Consider the following 19,055-nt stretch of genomic DNA (forward strand, 5'->3'; position numbering starts at 1 on the left):
ACGATACATCGGCCCGTGAAGGAATGTCTCCTCTGCGCTCCTCGACCACGGTCTGGGAGCAGACAATTAGGAAAGGTGTAACATGATGTTTCTTGGTGCCTGGTGAGGCTGGATCTTTGAAAATCAGTGCACCCGGTTGTAAAGGTGTTCTTTTTCTTAGCTTGTTTACATGGCGTGCAATACATCTTTCCATCGTCATAAGTGAGCCATTTGCTGAAAAGTGGCTCCTGAAGCCACTTTTCATTGAAGCTTTACTTGGGTTTATTGCTCGCCATGACGAAAACAATAACACACGGGAGTCCTAATACCGGAAATGCAGTATTTGTGATCGATAAAACTTTCGGCGAATCAAAATTTAAGAAATTGTACCGGAAAGTGCATTACTTTGAAGTTGATTAATAATTAATAATTCGGCCCGGCAAATATAAACAAAACAAAACACCGGCGGAAAGCGATAATCGATTACAAAAAAAAACAAGCAAACCGGGCGGTTTAAAAAAATAAATAAATCCGCGTCCAGGACTTTCCGAAATTCGCGTCCTTTCTGATTTTAATGCGTAAAAAGACACAAAACGTGCGTTAACACCAACACACACACAAGATTTTGTAAGAATAAAGGAATTTAACAAATCACACTAACAATTCTGCTCTCTCTTGCAGGACCAATGGTAAACGCTGCTGCACCGTCCAATCCTCCTCAGAAGCTGATTCCACCTCAGCCCACGGGCAGACCCTCTCCCGCTCCCCCCTCTGTGCCACCCGCCGCCTCCCCAGTAATGCCCCCTCAGACGCAGTCTCCAGGCCAGCCTGCACAGCCTCCACCCATGATGCTTCACCAGAAACAGAACCGCGTAACACCTATTCAAAAACCCAGAGGGCTGGACCCGGTGGAGATCCTTCAGGAGAGAGAGTACCGGTGAGAGCGTTTGACATCTTTTCTCTTGAAGAAACATTATCTTGTTTTGGCTTTGGTTGCAGAAAGAGTTTTAACAAAAAGTACACATTTATTATATATTTTAAAGCAGGTGTGTTTAACCTTTTTGACATTTCCACGACAGAGGGGACTGGTGCTAAAATTGACCAAATTAATAATTGATTCTATAGGGGAACGGTACTTTTTTTTCGGAATTTTGCTTATTGTTCACAATCATGAGAGACAAGGACACATGTTTTTTTATTTTTTTTTAAGGATATTAAACAGAATGAGGGTCACTGTTATAGCCTTCAAAGCCCTCTAAAACAACTACAAAACCCTCCTTCAATGTATACACTGCAAGTGTACATATTATATGATGTAGGAACAGACATCCATAACAATATGGAATATTGACAATTTTTTACTGCATTTTGGTCACTTTAGTAAATCCTGGGACTGACTTCTTCCGCGCATTAATTTCCGTTTTTATAACAAAACACTTCCGACTTCTGGCAACAAACGCGAGTGTGTCTTCTAATCATGGCAGATTTGGTAACAAGACAAGGACTATTTTTGAACAAATGAGGATTCACACCCTTAACTTTTTGAAGCTTAATATACTGAGGATGAACTACTGCTTCTAGAAGCGAGCACGAAGGAAGGGTGAGATACTGAAGTGAAAGTGACTTTGGTGCTATAAATATGGAATTTGAAGCCAAGCTATTTCGACATAAGTACTTACCCTAATAAATGGGGGAAAAACGGCCCCGGCCAGATGGACCAAACGCACAACTGTCCATTGAGTGAATCACACTTTGTATGATCATGATACATGCAACACGTCACACCTGTTATTACAACTACAGTACATGTACCGTCTGGCTAGCTGTATACAAACAAAACATGAAATAATACTTTACAGGTACTGTAATATGATTGTTCATGTTTTTCCACTCAGTACAGGTTGGTGTCTTATTGCAGTGTTGTGCATCACAAACTCAAAAGTGTTTTGTGTTGTTGTAGAAGCTAGCTTATCTCTTTCCGTAGCTAGCTTTTACGGCTAAAAGTTTGCTCTCACATGTCGTTACAGGTTGGTTATTATACAGGTTACGGAAGGTAAATTAAGTATTGTTAGTGGTTTTGGAATGCATTGTTAAAGTGATTTAAAGGTAGAATAGATTGCTCCCATTAGCTGCATTGCTAGCTACCAAGAACGGGCCCATTTAGAATGCAAAAAAACACCCAAATCTTTTGTCCTCTTGTCTCTCACAATGATTGTGAACAGTAAAATTCCCCAAAAAAGTGCAGTTCCCCTTTAAGTAAATTGCCAATAAAAATTTTTGCGCGTAACAAATTTCTCTGACTTTAGCTCCAGAATTTGTTTAGTGAAGTGAAGTGAATTATATTTATATAGCGCTTTTTCTCTAGTGACTCAAAGCACTTTACATAGTGAAACCCAATATCTAAGTTACTTTTAAACCAGTGTGGGTGGCACTGGGAGCAGGTGGGTAAAGTGTCTTGCCCAAGGACACAACGGCAGTGACTAGGATGGCGGAAGCGGGGATCGAACCTGCAACCCTCAAGTTGCTGGCACGGCCACTCTACCAACCGAGCTATACAATATTGACATTACTGCCACAAGTGGTGGAAAAGTGTATTACAACTGCGTACCGCTGCGGCCCACACAGACCACAGCTTAAAATAGTATTTTTTGGCGGTCCGATGGTTGAGACACTGCTCTAAAGCCTGTTTGTGCTGTTTTTTCAGGCTACAAGCCCGTATTGCTCACCGTATTCAGGAGCTGGAAAACCTGCCTGGCTCCCTTGCAGGTGACCTACGTACCAAGGCTAACATTGAGCTCAAAGCCCTCAGGCTGCTTAACTTCCAGAGACAGGTATACAATGCATACCGACATCAAGCTCGACATATTTTTTTTCTGACTAATTTGTCTTCTTTGTTCCCTCAGCTACGCCAGGAGGTGGTGGTCTGTATGCGCCGTGACACTGCTCTAGAAACTGCTCTTAACGCAAAGGCCTACAAGCGCAGCAAGCGTCAGTCTCTACGTGAAGCGCGTATAACGGAGAAGCTTGAGAAACAGCAGAAGATTGAACAAGAACGCAAACGTCGACAGAAACATCAGGTATGCATCAACTAAATGATTTAATATTTTCAACATAAAGCAGAATCCTCAAAGTGATTATTGAAGACTCTCTAAGACAAGACTGGAAATCACTTGTCCCCTGATTTCAACTTTTTAGTGTTCAAAACATTGTTAAAACAAATTCACTGATGCCAAATAATACCTAAAACTGAGCTTCTGCTCCTGTTGATAGGAATACCTCAACAGCATCCTGCAGCATGCCAAGGACTTCAAGGAATACCATCGCTCCATCACAGCAAAGATTCAGAAAGCCACCAAAGCGGTGGCCACATACCACGCCAACACTGAGCGCGAGCAGAAGAAAGAGAATGAGCGCATTGAGAAAGAGCGAATGCGGAGGCTGATGGTGAGACAGCGCTCCTCCCATTGGCAAACCTTCTCACACGAATGAGATAAATTTGTGTGAAGGAACACAAAAAGCAACAATGTAATGTTGCTTGTACTTGCAGGCAGAAGATGAGGAGGGCTATCGAAAACTTATTGACCAGAAAAAAGACAAGCGTCTGGCCTACCTCTTGCAACAGACAGACGAATATGTGGCCAACCTCACTGAGCTGGTGCGAGCCCACAAAGCCGTGCAAGCTCTCAAAGAAAAGAAAAAGAAGAAAAAAAAGAAGGTGAATGTGTACTTTGCTTAATTAAGCTGAAGATGTTTTTGTTATTAATTGATTTAATTCATATTATTATAACATCGTTTAACATTGTCTCTTGATTTTAAATATTTTCAGAAGCCCGAGGCTGTGGAAGGTGGTACTGCTGCTCTTGGACCTGATGGAGAGGTAACACTAAAGATTTGATATCATTAAAACTGCTTTAAGTGCTCATTTGCATTTTACATGGAATGCAGTCAGATTTACACTGAACGTAAATAGAAACAACACTTTTGTTTATGCTTCCAATTTTGTGTGGGTTTAACTCAAAAATGTTGTTTGTGTACACAAAAGGCCTAGTCCTCTCAAATATTGTTGACAAATCTGTAAAGCGGGGTTCACACATGAAGACAACAGGGGTGCTTTGGTCCCCATTTTCCCAACCAAAGACATCGAACACCGGATTATTTTATGTCTTAATAGATTGGCCTGAGGTGTGCTAAAAGCGAATGTCTCGATAATCTGCTCCAAAACGGGTCGGCTGACAACCTTAATAATTAAACTTTTTCAAAACTCTTAATGTCTGTGGGGAAAGCCGGTGCCTCGTGTGTCATCACTCTGTACATTGTAGTACAAGTTGTGTCATGCAAAGTCGCCCATCACAAAGCACTGCGGCAACTTTGTAGAGACATCCTCCCCTCTAATCATTTTCCCCACTCAGTGCAACACATCTCTTTAGTGTAGAGTTGATCAGGTTGTTGATTGTGGTATGTAGGGCCACACCTCATCAGAGGCTGTGCAAAGTTGCTGGATATCAGCAGGAACTGAAGCATGCATTGTCATCCTGTTACATGTGGTGACCGTTGTGGATGAAACGCACAACAATGGGCCTCATGTTCCGGTCACAGTATCTCTCTGCATTAAAAAAGACTAGTATAAAATGCACCTGTGTTCGTTGCCCAAACCATAACCTAACTGCCGTCATGGACTTTATTATCCACAATGTTCACGTCAGTAAACCGCTTACCCGCACGACATGCTGTACAATACAAATACATTTGACCTAAACAATGAAAACCGTGATTCATTCATGAGAACACCTTCCCAAAGTGCTAGACACCATTGAATGTGAGCGATTGCCCACTCAAGTGGGTTACGACTAGGGCTGCAACTAACGATTATTTTGATGGTCGATTAGTCAAAGATTATCTTAACGATTAGTCGACTAAACGGATAATAAAGGGTGCACATATTTAATGGCTCTAATTTTTCCATTGACTTCTAAACGCAGTTTAAGTTATTTTAGGCATGAGCTTACAAACAACAAAGATGAATAATTAATTCATAAATGTTCATGTTTACTGTAACTGGGCTGCTCATTCAGCTGTTACAAACATTAAAATGACGAATAAAATGTTGTCCATTTAAAAGAAAGGAAAGGCAAAGTGCTGAAAAAAACAATGAACCTTGTTTATGTATTAAGGAAAAAAGTTAAAAAAGCAAAGAAAACAAACAACAAAACACAAAATCTAACTTCCTCAAAAAGAAAAGCATTTTGTGATGTTTAAAAAGTTGCACACTGGTGTATTGATTATTGATTAACTCTCGGCAGTTTTAGCACTCTAATAGACTCAATGTGTAGAATTGTATATTTGATTAATTCTTAAAATGTTGGCTATTTGATAGATTGTATGTTTAATGTTTGTGTGTGTGCGCGCGCGTTTGTCTTTTTTATGACCATGCAAATTGACGCTGCTGTAAAAAGTACTTTAATTGATGTTGACAAAGTTTAGCTGACTAACTTTGGCTAAAATGATGCTTAAAAGTTATTTTTCAAACAACTTCGTCTCACTCTTGTTTGCTAGCTAGCAAGGTAGAAGCTAACACTCTTACAGAGGCTGTGTCCGCATCCTCCCTTCAAACGTACAACATCATGTCTCTGCTTTAAATACTCGTGTATCACAGATTTTCTGCCATAAAACCAAAGTCAGCTTTGCAAAATGAGCAAAGTATTCATGTTTTTAACTAGAATGACAGGAAATATCCTCACATATCACATGTTATCACTGGCCATGTTGATGGCGAGTGACCCACTTCCGCCCGTAAAAACACGAGTGATGACGTCATGGCTATTGTCGACATATAATTGTCGGCGACAAATTTTATTGTTGACAATGTCGACTAATCGTTGCAGACAAGCTTCCCTGAGGCGGTTTCTGCCTGTTTGTGCAGAAATTATTTGGTTATGATAACCGGTTGTTGCAGCGGCTGGCCATGTGACTGATCTAGGATGATCTTGAAGGTGATGATGCTGGATGTGGAGGTCCAGGGGCCTCATGTAAAAGGAGTTGGGTGGCTTTCGTACTAAAAATGGACGTACGATCAAATCCAGAAAATGGCGTACTAAGTAAAAATTCAGATGTATGAAAGTGTTTGCACGCAAAAATTAAAGCACATTTCTTCTCAAGCACATCGCAATCAACTTGAAATCCGCCGCAGACGCGTGCGTCGCTTGGCCCGCCTAGTCACGCCTCTTTCATGTTTTACAGTCAGTACAGATTGGTGTCCTATTGCAGTGTTGTGCATTACCAACTCAAACGTGTTTTGTTGTCATAGAAGCTATCTTATATCTTTCCGTAGCTACCTTTTATGTCTAATATTGAGATTGAGGCATGTCGATGTATTAGTACACTAGAAAAAGACTTCCTCAGTGTTCGCCCTCACATGTCTCTACAGTTTGTTTATTAAACAGGTTACAGAACGTAAATGAAGTATTGTTGGTGGTTTTAGAATGCATTTTTAAAGTGATTTAGAGAGAGAATTGATTGCTCCAACTAGCTACATTGCCAACTACCAAGAACGAGCCTATTTTTACATGTTAGAATGCAAAAAAATCGAAAATCTTTTGTCTTCTTGTCTCTCACAATGATTGTGAACAGTAAAATTCAAAAACAATAAGTGCAGTTCCCCTTTAAGTAAATTGCCAATACATTTTTTGCGCTTAATAAACTTCTCCAATACACAATACGCTAATCATATTGAAAGTCGTCATGTGATTGAGCTCGCCACGGTCTAAGCAATCACAAGTCAGGAGTTGCTTCATTGTCGTGCAAACGGCAGAGTCATTGTTTTTTGTTTTGTTTTTTACATGTGTTACATTTTTGACATATACAGTCCAAAAGTACAATTAAACACATGTAATGTTCTTTCTTCTCCCCAAACAAGTAACCCACAAAAATTATATATTAAATAAGAATAATAAACTAAAAAAGAAGAAAGGGGAAAACAAACTAAATTGACATGACGCAACAGACAACTGCACTCCTGAATGTCCCCAACACTGCAGCAATACACAAAAGCAGACAAAGGGCTCATCAATTATCTACCTTTCCATTACTTTTCAATCGGGGTTAAATTTGAGTCTCTTAAGCACATTTAAAGAAACCACCCTATACTTCCTGAAACTTCACAGAACAACCGTTCACTGTCAAGCCTAATTTTCTCCAGTTCGAGAAAATACAGAACATCTTTAATCCAGCGGGTGTGGCAAGGAGGCGCTGTTGCCTTCCAATTTTACACAATGAGTCTTCTAGCCAACAAATTAGTGAATGCTACAGGATTGGGTTTGGTTTTAACGGCAGAGCGAATGTGTATCATGAATCAATTTAAGTGGACCCCGACTTAAACAAGTTTAAAACTTATTCGGGTGTTACCATTTAGTGGTCAATTGTACGGAATATGTACTTCACTGTGCAACCTACTAATAAAAGTCTCAATCAATCAATCAAAAGCTTGACCTTGCTGTGTCTCCTACAACTGAACGCAGGCTAAAACAGAAAAATAAATAGTTGTCAGGAAGAAAGTGAAGAAGGTAAATGTGCATGGGCGAAACTGACTCAGGGAAATTAGTGCTGGACCCTGTTTGAAAAGATGATAGGTAAACTTTGGAAGCGGGGGTTGACTGATTAAATCTATGTAAATATAAAGTGGGGGTGACTGATAAATTCAATGTGAATGTATTTTTTGTGACTTGTGTTAATACAGTAGCCTGCTCACATTAGTCATATCACAGTTTGATGTAAACCCCCTATGTGTGGCTAAAGTATCCACAGCCTGTAGAAATGTCCGTACGGCAGCTACGAAGTGGTCGTTAGACAGCGCACATTTCAAATTCAAAGTCTTGATACATCTCATCTTTGCCATCAAAAAGGCGTACGGCAGGTTTTTGTGCATTGGCAAGCTGGTTACGTAAGTGTCCAGGGCTGGTGGAGTTACTTGTGATCTGCGGTCTTGACTGTAAAACGACTTATGGCAGAGAAAATAACTTTATATTCTACAGGCCACAGCTCTGGACATTCCTGCATTCAGCATGTCTTCTGCATGCTCCATCGACATTGTCACATCTGTGGCATTGTGCTGTGATAAAACTGCAAAGTAGTTCTCATGAACACAGATTTGTCAGCAGTATTTGAGAGAAACTTTTGTATTTATAGAAAGTTTGAGAGTGAGTTTATTTAATGAAAAAAGGATAACTAAAGCAATTATAGCATTTATAAATTTGTCCAGAGTTTGCAATAATTCCTTTGATCCATGTTTAGTTGCGCATTTAACAACAACGATTACCGTATTTTTCGGAGTATAAGTCGCACCGGAGTATAAGTCGCACCTGCTGAAAATGCATAATAAAGAAGGAAAAAAAACATAAGTCGCACTGGAATATAAGTTGCATTTTTTGGGAAAATGTATTTGATAAAACCCAACACCAAGAATAGACATTTGAAAGGCAATTTAAAATAAATAAAGAATAGTGAACAACAGGCTGAATAAGTGTACGTTATATGACTCATAAATAACCAACTGAGAACGTGCCTGGTATGTTAACGTAACATATTATGGTAAGAGTCATTCAAATAACTATAACATACAGAACATGCTATAACGTTTACCAAACAATCTGTCACTCCTAATCGCTAAATCCGACTAAATCTTATACGTCTAGTCTCTTACGTGAATGAGCTAAATAATATTATTTGATATTTTACGGTAATGTGTTAATAATTTCACACATAAGTCGCTCCTGAGTATAAGTCGCACCCCCGGCCAAACTATGAAAAAAAACTGCGACTTATCGTCCGAAAAATACGGTATTTGGAAATGTCAAATATTGACTTAAATTTATAAGCTGTAACATACATTGTTTAAAAGGTCCTAGGAGTGTTACTGTACAGACTAGAGCAGAGGTCGACAACCCAAAATGTTGAAAGAGCCATATTGGACCAAAAATACAAAAAATATTTGTCTGGAGCTGCAAAAAAATTAAAAGCCTTATAAAAGTGTTATAATGAAGGCAACACATGATGTAAATGTCTTTATTACCTACTGTATATTAGCCTACTCAGTGGCCTACTGGTTAGTGTCCGCCCTGAGATCGGTAGGTTGTGAGTTCAAACCCCGGCCGAGTCATACCAAAGACTATAAAAATGGGACCCATTACCTCCCTGCTTGGCACTCTGCATCAAGGGTTGGAATTGTGGGTTAAATCACCAAAAATGATTCCCGGGCGCAGCCACCGCTGCTGCCCACTGCTCCCCTCACCTCCCAGGGGGTGAACAAGGGGATGGGTCAAATGAAGAGGACAAATTTCAGTTTATTTATTAGCTGTATTAGCCTACTATCAAAATGACTTAAAAAGTCTTAAGTGTTATAATGAAGACAACACTTGATGTAAGTGTCTATATTAGTTATATTAGCCTACTATTAAAATGACTTTATAAGTGTTATAATGAATGCAACACATGATGTGTCTATATTAGCCTACTATCAAAATGACAGGCTGACATACATTTTTGTTAGCAGAAGTGTTGAAATGTAATATTTATTCTACACATTTTTACAACATTGGAAAACATTAGTAAAACTGAGGCTTGTCAGAGGATGAGATAATTCCTGGAATTTATGTGTGTGTCCAAGTTAAAGGAAACGGCAGGCTGTCTTCTAATGGAGTTAATACAATCTTTGCAAGCTGTGTAACGTTTGCTGTGGTCTGGAACAATATGGCACACAAACTACTATCAGAAATGCAGCCAATATTACATACAGATGATGTGTCATGAGACATGCAAATATAAATTAAATACACAGAGGACATAAGTAAAGGAAATTAAATGAGCTCAAATATACCTACAGATGAGGCATGATGATGTAATATGTACATACAGCTAGCCTAAATAGCATGTTAGCATCGATTAGCTTGCAGTCATGCAGTGACCAAATATGCCTGATTACCACTCCACACAGGTCAATAACATCAACAAAGCTCACTTTTGTGCATTCACGCGCAGCATACAACGTTTGGTGGACAAAATGAGACAAAGGAGTGACATAAAACACGTCTTTCTGTGGTATTGTCGGAGAAAGTTGTACATGTAAACAAACTACGTGAGTTCAAGGACCTTCGAAATTAGGACAAAACGGCGCTGGCCAATTACTCTCAACAGTGCAGCAAAATGTTTAATATAAAGAGTAGGATTTATAACAATTAGGAAGTATTGTGTCATGTTTGTCCTCCTACAGAAACCATATCAAAACAAAAAAATATTTTTCCTCCCATCCTTTTTCCATTTTCATGCATTTATGAAAAAGCACTAGGGCGGCGCTAAAGAGCCACATGCGGCTTGCCGACACCCGGACTAGATGTTCAGAGGCTCACAGCTAAAGTGTTTTCTCCCTAATCAACATTTTTTGTACTTGTCTCCCAGCCGTTAGATGAAACCAGCCAAATGAGTGACCTCCCAGTGAAAGTCATTCATGTGGACAGTGGAAAGATCTTGACTGGAGTCGATGCACCTAAAGCGTGTCAGCTGGAAACCTGGCTTGAAGTGAATCCAGGGTCAGCAGAATTTTGTATATATTATGGACAATTTGTGTTTGTATGAAAAAATGCTGATCAACGCTATTCCATGTCACTGAGAATATTATGTCTTCCCGAGCAGCACAAACAACTAAATCAATTTGGTCTTTTGCAGGTATGAAGTAGCGCCACGCTCAGACAGTGAAGACAGTGGCTCAGATGAAGAGGAGGAAGAGGAGGTACATTGGACTGTTGATTATTTTGCACCAGTGTAGACTCGTTCTTGTTTTGTTCTACCTGACATTTTCTCACCTTGATTTGTAAAGGAAGAGGATGAGCAACCACATGCTTCTTCTCAATCCGAAGAGAAAAAGAAGATCCCTGACCCAGACAGTGAAGACGTATCTGAGGTGGATGTCGCGCACATTATCGAGTAAGAAGCCACCATTGCCTACGGAAATACCTTCTTTTTTCTTTCTTTTTTGCAATATGAAATCAAATGTCTATTTTCATTTTACTGCATTGGCTTATCATTTAAAGGGGACATATGATGATTTTAAACTTTTTTTTAAAACATTTCCTTGTGGATTAGATCATGGGTTCTTAACCTTTTTGACTTTGGGGCCCAACTTTTCCACTACAGAGGAGCCTGTGGCCCACTTAGATATTAACACAGAATTGGTAATCTCACTCTTTATTTCATTCGTTTTCAATAATTTTGTCAGACCTACTTACAATCATATCATCATTTGACAAGGATAAACCTTGTCAAATGATATGAAAGCATGTGATAATCAAAATCACTAAGATTATTATCAAGGCTTAGGTCAGGCCGATTACAAAAATAAATACAAATCAGACTGCAAAAGAAGGGACTCGTAAAAACTGAAGAAAGATACATTTGCATACAATTCTGCAGTGCTAAATTAAATAAATTCTAACTTAATAAGAAATGTCTTTCTTAAATAAACTGTCAATGAAATTTAAAGTGCAATTGAAAATACAGCGTCACCACTTAAGTCATATTTTTTGCGCTGAAGAAACTTCTCTATGACTGAAGTTCCACACTTCTTTTTGTTGGATATTGTCCTTAGACCCACAACTGGTGAAAAAGTGTATGACACCACAGTTGAGAAACTGATTTTTTTGCTATGGTTAAGAATCAGTGGTCTAGATAATGTCTATTGGATATGTTTTGGTGTAAATTTTTTGCGCCACAGTTTCATTTATAACCCGTTTTTGAGTCTGTCTGCAAGATGTTCGTTTCTGGAAGCGTTCCCAGATAGCAAATGAAACCATGTCGCACCCTCTTAGAGTATCATCATTTATCTTTTGGATATATTTAAATATGTCTTAAAATCTTTGCTATTTATTTTTTTACAGTGAAAAATAAACCTCATAAACCTATAGACTTAGACAAACTAATGATCCACAAGGGTAATTGTTCCTCATATATATATATATATATATATACTATATTTACTTCATATTGCACATCAGTGTAATTATGGGCATGCCACGGTTTTGATGAAAGTGTCCTGAAGCCTCTGGCTGAGAGCTTGACTTAATGTCCAAATTAGTACGTCCATCTCGCTGTGATGTCACATGGCCAGACTGCAAAACTACATATATGCTCACACCAAAATGCATGAACCTTAGGATTTGACGCTGAGGCATTGTTTAACACGAGTATCCAGCATTGTAACATTTATAAGTCAGAAAAGACAGAATTCATCAGGTTCCCTTTAAGACCAAAACCAAATCAAAGCACATCCAGAGACTTTAGTGATAAATATTTTTCATAGTGTAGTGAAAGTACTTATTTTACATCCATCCATCCATTTTCTACCGCTTGTCCCTTTCGGGGTCGCGGAGGGTGCAGGAGCCTATATTTTTTGTAAAGTAACTCTTTAGAAGATTCATTTTACAAACTTTTTCTTTTTCTCTTTCTGCAGTCGAACTTACATTGTTTTTGTTTGCCCAGGCATGCCAAGCAGGATGTGGACGATGAGTACGGTAACGCAGCTTTCAACCGAGGCCTGCAGTCTTACTATGCTGTGGCTCACGCTGTCACAGAGAAAGTGGACAAACAGTCTTCATTGCTGATCAACGGACAGCTCAAGCAATACCAGGTACACAACTAGCCAAGGCTGACGGGATGGAATAAGCATGCGTTTAGCGGACTGATGCGAACATGGTCTTTCTGTTCAGGTCAAAGGGCTAGAGTGGCTGGTGTCACTTTACAACAACAACTTAAATGGCATCCTGGCTGATGAAATGGGTCTGGGAAAAACCATCCAGACTATTGCCCTAATCACCTACCTCATGGAGTACAAGCGGATCAACGGGCCCTTCCTGATCATTGTACCCCTCTCGTGAGTACACAAATGATACAATTGTGTCCTTAGTAAAAAAAAAATGTAGGCTGCATCCTTACACAAACGTTTTGTTTCTTAGAACTCTATCCAACTGGGTGTACGAGTTTGATAAGTGGGCGCCATCTGTCGTGAAGGTCTCGTACAAGGTAAGTTTTGTAATAAAGTATTAGGCTCAAATACTGGTTAGTGTAAAAAAAAAAAAAGGCAATTATTATTGGACAAGAAAAATTGTAGGTTGATGCTTATTTTTCAGGGGTCTCCAGCTGCTCGGCGTGCATTTGTTCCTATCTTGCGCAGCGGCAAATTCAATGTGCTTCTCACCACATACGAGTACATCATCAAAGACAAGCAGGTGCTAGCTAAGGTACGCATCCACCCTTACATCAAATCCATCAACTTTTATTTCCTGCCTCACTTATTCTATTCCCATAATCTTTCCCAAAAAGCTTCGTTGGAAGTACATGATTGTGGACGAGGGCCATCGTATGAAGAACCACCACTGTAAGCTGACCCAGGTCTTGAACACGCACTACCTGGCCCCACGGCGGCTGCTGCTCACAGGCACTCCTCTGCAGAACAAGCTCCCTGAGCTCTGGGCGCTGCTCAACTTCCTCCTGCCCACCATTTTCAAGAGCTGCAACACCTTTGAACAATGGTTCAATGCCCCTTTCGCCATGACTGGAGAGAAGGTGAGCTTTTGGTCCCAAGTTGTCATACGTCAAATCCAGTGTTGTTTTCGTCAACGATGACGATGACAAAATCATTTCGTTGACGCCACTTTTTTTCATGACGATAACGAGACGGTGACGAGATAAACATGTCTCTCTGATGACGAAAACATGACGAGACGTGTGTGAGTTTTCGTTGATGAGACGAGAACAGACGAAAATGTTAGTGGGTAATCTGTCAGACGTTTAAAATGCATGACATTTCTGTTTATTGTGTGTGTCAATTATTACAGCAGGCTGCTGCGTAGTGATGGGTCCGGCAACACAGATGCATCGGCGCATGCGTCGAGCTCATAGAGCGATACCCTGTGTCGGTGCGCGTACCGCTTTTAGAAAGTCACGTGACCGATCATGCGCTGCTTTGGTCACATGACCGATACGCGAACTGTATCGCACTGACGCCTCCTCTGTGCCCTGTGAGCAACGTTCCCTCTAAGGTGCGCGCCTGCGCAATTGCGCACTGCTCAAGCGTCCTCTGCGCACACTGTGCGCTGCACAGCAAATATATGCCGCGCACCAAATCAAACCCATCTGAATTCTAAACAAAATAAACACATTTATTCTGTGTAATTTTGAAACGCAACTTTGAGTGACCGTGACAATAAGCGACCCTAACGGTGTTCGTCAGCAACACGCATACCACTAAGCCACTGGTGCGTTTTTGGCCACACAAAAAGTCGGACAACTCAAACACCACACAAAGTTACACTATGACTCCTCAGTCATACGTGTGCTTATTTTTCTGTCATTTATTATTAATGTTAATTTATTGATATTAATCATGGAATGCTGTTACTAGAGAAAGTTAAAGGAATGACGGCGTGGCGAAGTTGGTAGAGTGGCCGTGATAGCAATCGAAGGGTTGCTGGTTACTGGGGTTCAATCCCCACCTTCTATCATCCTAGTCACGATACATGTTCACATTATTTATTGACTGTATCTAAAAAAGATAAAAATATATTTTTATTTAAATGAAGATATGATATAATCCTAAATGAAATACAATGACTTGGTTTATATTATTGTATATACTAGGTCAGTGTCAGTTGAGTCGGTCCATAGGTTGCCTTTAGGGATTTTTAATGTCCAGCAGATGTCAGTATTTAGTGACACAGTATCGACACAGTATCAATACAGTTTTGCAATGTGTCGAAACGCTTCATGACGCCTCATCAACCCATCACTACTGCTGCGTTCTATCCTTGTTTGGTCACGCCCACCAACTGGCGTGCAGCGCACAACGTGCTCAACACGTCAGACTGTTGTTACTCATCAGGCAATGGACCGTGATGGCAGCGGCAGTTTCAACACAAGGGCTCGGTGGTCGCAAACGTAGAGACGACATGGGTGTATTTTAAATATAACCCAGCAGATAATAAAACAGAGTGTATTGTGAAGGAAGACGGAGACAAATGTGGCCACAAAATATGCGTAAAAAATACGACCAACCTTAAGCGGCACCTTAAGGCTCGCCACAAGGATATTTTTTCGAAGGTAAGTTACAAATGCTGTTAACATAATCGATAAATGTCATAGTAAGCTAATACATTAGTACATTTTCCCCATACTCCTGGCGCAAATGGGCTGCTAACTTCAGGCTAAAGTTAGCTTTTGTTACGCTAACGTCAATTCATTATGTGTGTGTTACTTTAGCAGCATGTTTAGCCATGTTTACATTCAGTGACGGTGTGGTTATCTCTTTGTGAGTACGTTCTGTCAGCACGTAACTTGATATGTTAAACAGGTCGAGTTACTGTTATACGTAGAGTCTGCTAGCTTTAGCTTAAAAGCCACAAGTGACGTTGTGCAGCCCCAACCAGGACCTGTGCGTTTACGTTTACAGTAAAGTTGGGACACGCACGCGCGCGCGCACACACACACAACAGTACAGAATGAAAGATCAGAAAGCTTTAGTACAGGGTCAGTTAATAAGCTATATATTTTTGACTTTTTGACTTTTCATCGACCAAAACTAGACTAAAACCCTTTTGAGTTTTCGTCGACTAAAACTGGACTAAAACTATCACATATAAAAGTGACTAAAATGTGACTAAAACTAATAAGCATTTTAGTCCAAAAGACTAAGACTAAATGTAAGATGGTTGTCAAAAACAACATTGGTTAAATCCTAGGGTTCATGCATCTCGAGAGTGACCTTGCGAGAAGTTTTGGATGCCTCTGAATGCTGTGTTTTGCAGTCTTTTTAAGAGTGCGCACTATGTGGTGTAGGTAATCGTGATATAGACGATACCCATTATATAAATTTGGTTGACGATAGTGCTTTAAAGGCCTACTGAAACCCACTACTACCGACTACGCAGTCTGATAGTTTATATATCAATGATGAAATCTTAACATTGCAACACATGCCAATACGGCCGGGTTAGATTAGTAAAGTGCAATTTAAAATTTCCAGCAAAATATCCTGCTGAAAACGTCTCGGTATGATGACGTTTGCGCGTGACGTCACGGATTGTAGCGGACATTTTGGGACACCATTGTGGCCAGCTATTAAGTCGTCTGTTTTCATCGCAAAATTCCACAGTATTCTGGACATCTGTGTTGGTGAATCTTTTGCAATTTGTTTAATGAACAATGAAGACAGCAAAGAAGAAAGCTGTAGGTCGGAAGCTGTGTATTAGTGGCCGGCTGCAGCAACACAAACACGTAGAGAACTGGGACAACAGAGACTCTTAACAGGAGGACTTTGAGTTGGATATGCGCTACCGTGAGTACGCAGCTGCGGCTTCCAAACATTTGATCGCTTGCCCGTACGTGCGTGCCGCTATGTGCATGTCACGTACGTGACTTTGGGGAAATATATGAATTTTACGGAAGTGAACGGTACTTTGGGCTGTGGGATTGAGTGTGTTGTGCGGGTGTTTGATTTGTATTGGCGGGTTATATGGACGGGAGGGGGGAGGTGTTTGTTATGTGGCATATTAAATATAAGCCTGGTTGTGTTGTGGCTAATAGAGTATATAAATGTCTTGTGTTTATTTACTGTTTTAGTCATTCCCAGCTGAATATCAGGTCCCACCTGCCTCTCACAGCATCTTCCCTATCTGAATCGCTTCCACTGCCCTCTAATCCTTCACTCTCATTTTCCTCATCCAAAAATCTTTCATCCTCGCTCAAATTAATGGGGTAATCGTCGCTTTCTCGGTCCGAATCACTCTCGCTGCTGGTGGCCATGATTGTAAACAATGTGCAGATGTGAGGAGCTCCACAACCTGTGACGTCACGCTACTTCCGGTACAGGCAAGGCTTTTTTATCAGCGACCAAAAGTTGCGAACTTTATCGTCGATGTTCTCTACTAAATCCTTTCAGCAAAAATATGGCAATATCGCAAAATGATCAAGTATGACACAGAATGGATCTGCTATCCCCGTTTTTAAATAAGAACATCTCATTTCAGTAGGCCTTTAATACAGTCGTGATAATGCATGTTGATGACACATTCTAGCTGTGTCCTGCAAACGAACGACCGCGTCATCGATGCAATGTAGTGTCCTCGCTAGCAGGCTGACGCTAAACGTCACTCCACAGTTCAAAGCCACTTCTAAGTCCGCAATCCTCGCCTCCATGGCGACAACTAAACTGTTTCTTACAAGTATCACTGGAGGACGTGAGATAGCTAAACAAGTTACACTACACACTGTAGCAGGATATGCTAACCGCATGCTCGAGCAGAGGTGGACAGACTGATACAATCCTGCATGGAGGGTTTCATATACAATCCAAACCGAATGCCGCCACACACCAACACATTGCAGACATGTGCATAAAGTGAGTTAAATATGTGATTGTGGCGCACTAAAACATATCCAATGGATAATATCTAGACCACAAGGAATTGTTAAATAGGGATGGGTGCTGTTCACTTATGAACCGATACAGTACCAATTCCTGGTACCCGGGAATTGATACCGGTACCAATTTTTGGTACTTTGTGTGAATTTTAGGGAACTTCACTTTTTTGGGAAGTTTGCCTATTGTTCACAATCATCAAAAGACATGACAACGGATGGACTTTTTTTTTCATGCATTCTAAATATTAAATAAAAGTCAGTTTACAGCGGAGCCAATGGGAGCTCCACTATTTCACCAATAAAATTCAATAAACACCATTCAAAAATGCCAACAATGCTCAATTTACATTTGGTGACTTGAATATCAACGAAGTATTAGTGATATTAATATTCTCAGCGCCAACGCAGACAAACTATTTATAGCGCCACTTCCATGTGTCCCTATGTTTACATGGAGTGGTGCTGATTCCTTGTTTCCCGTAATTGTATTGTAGATCATAAATCATGCCTCTCACCTGGAAAGAAGAAGTCTGAGTAGGTATTCCGACAAGTTGGTTCATTTCGACAGCCATTTAGAACCCAAAACTGGCGAGGACGACACGAAAAGTGCTTGTTCTCCCCCCCCGTAATAAGTATTGTAATAAGTACAATACTGTAAGTATTGTACTTATTACGCAGCAGCTGTTTGATTGTAACATGCATCTTAGCTGGTTAGCTGTATTTTTCAAAGACAAATTTAGAGGTGTTGAAATTGCCAGGTAAAATTGTTAATGTTGTTAATGTTAGTAGCATGTCATCAGCAAAGCTAATGTATCTTAGCATCAAGCCAACACATTTTTGAAAAAGTAGAACCTCACTTAACTTACGTTGGAGCGTTTTTTAACTCTATTTCTTGAGTTTGGCTAAATCCGCTCTCAGTGCTGCTGGAGTGATCGCCAAATGCCGAAGTGCAACGAGTCGGCTGAGTCGACAACCGGGTATGACGTCATGTGCAACCCAGGTACCAAATCATGGCACCGCTGGATTTTACGTGAATCGGTGCCCGGTAGGACCTGCGGGTTAGGGTCGGTGCCAAAAAAGTACCGGATTTGGTACCCATCCTTAATGTTAAATGTAGATTAAAATCAGCATGTCCTTTTTATCAAATAATTTAAAGTCACTCTAACCTATTGGTGGTTTAATTCATCATATTGAAACATTGCTAGTGTAGTCAGCCTTGCTAATAGTGTAAATAAAAAATTCTGACTAGTAATTTTAAATGTACCTTCTCTTCGCTCTTTCTGTACTATTCCCCCCACCAAGGTTGACCTAAATGAAGAAGAGACCATCCTCATTATTCGACGTCTACACAAGGTGCTAAGACCCTTTTTGCTGCGACGACTCAAAAAAGAAGTCGAGGCCCAACTGCCAGAGAAGGTTTGTCTCCTGCTTGAGTTTTGTGTCAATAGGATGGATGACAAATTTGAAAATATTATTGCAAGGTCCCCTTTCCACAAAAAAAAAACATTGTTTTGTTTGTTTTTACCAAGTGAAACCTTTCAGTTTTGCTATCATCTTTTTGCTGCTTGAATTGTAACTTTCAGTACTTGCAAACCTCATTTGTGTGTGTATATATGTAT

General features: G+C 40.2%; 1 protein-coding gene across 3 annotated transcripts in view; it reads left to right on the forward strand.

The window, feature by feature from the left end:
* The window catches only part of smarca4a (SWI/SNF related, matrix associated, actin dependent regulator of chromatin, subfamily a, member 4a), a 52,953-nt gene that overhangs the window by 16,099 nt on the left and 17,799 nt on the right, over positions 1–19,055 (forward strand). For all 3 annotated transcript variants that reach the window (XM_062036778.1, XM_062036780.1, XM_062036779.1), the window contains exons 6-20: positions 661–916; positions 2,684–2,810; positions 2,883–3,056; positions 3,250–3,423; positions 3,527–3,694; positions 3,806–3,856; positions 10,426–10,556; positions 10,693–10,756; positions 10,844–10,950; positions 12,502–12,649; positions 12,729–12,892; positions 12,975–13,041; positions 13,149–13,259; positions 13,342–13,584; positions 18,739–18,852. In XM_062036778.1, the coding sequence (XP_061892762.1) occupies positions 661–916; positions 2,684–2,810; positions 2,883–3,056; positions 3,250–3,423; positions 3,527–3,694; positions 3,806–3,856; positions 10,426–10,556; positions 10,693–10,756; positions 10,844–10,950; positions 12,502–12,649; positions 12,729–12,892; positions 12,975–13,041; positions 13,149–13,259; positions 13,342–13,584; positions 18,739–18,852 (2,099 nt within the window). The remainder of the gene's footprint in view (positions 1–660; positions 917–2,683; positions 2,811–2,882; positions 3,057–3,249; positions 3,424–3,526; positions 3,695–3,805; positions 3,857–10,425; positions 10,557–10,692; positions 10,757–10,843; positions 10,951–12,501; positions 12,650–12,728; positions 12,893–12,974; positions 13,042–13,148; positions 13,260–13,341; positions 13,585–18,738; positions 18,853–19,055) is intronic.

The sequence above is a fragment of the Entelurus aequoreus genome, linkage group LG25 (genome assembly GCF_033978785.1).
Source record: "Entelurus aequoreus isolate RoL-2023_Sb linkage group LG25, RoL_Eaeq_v1.1, whole genome shotgun sequence".
Lineage (NCBI taxonomy): Eukaryota > Metazoa > Chordata > Actinopteri > Syngnathiformes > Syngnathidae > Entelurus > Entelurus aequoreus.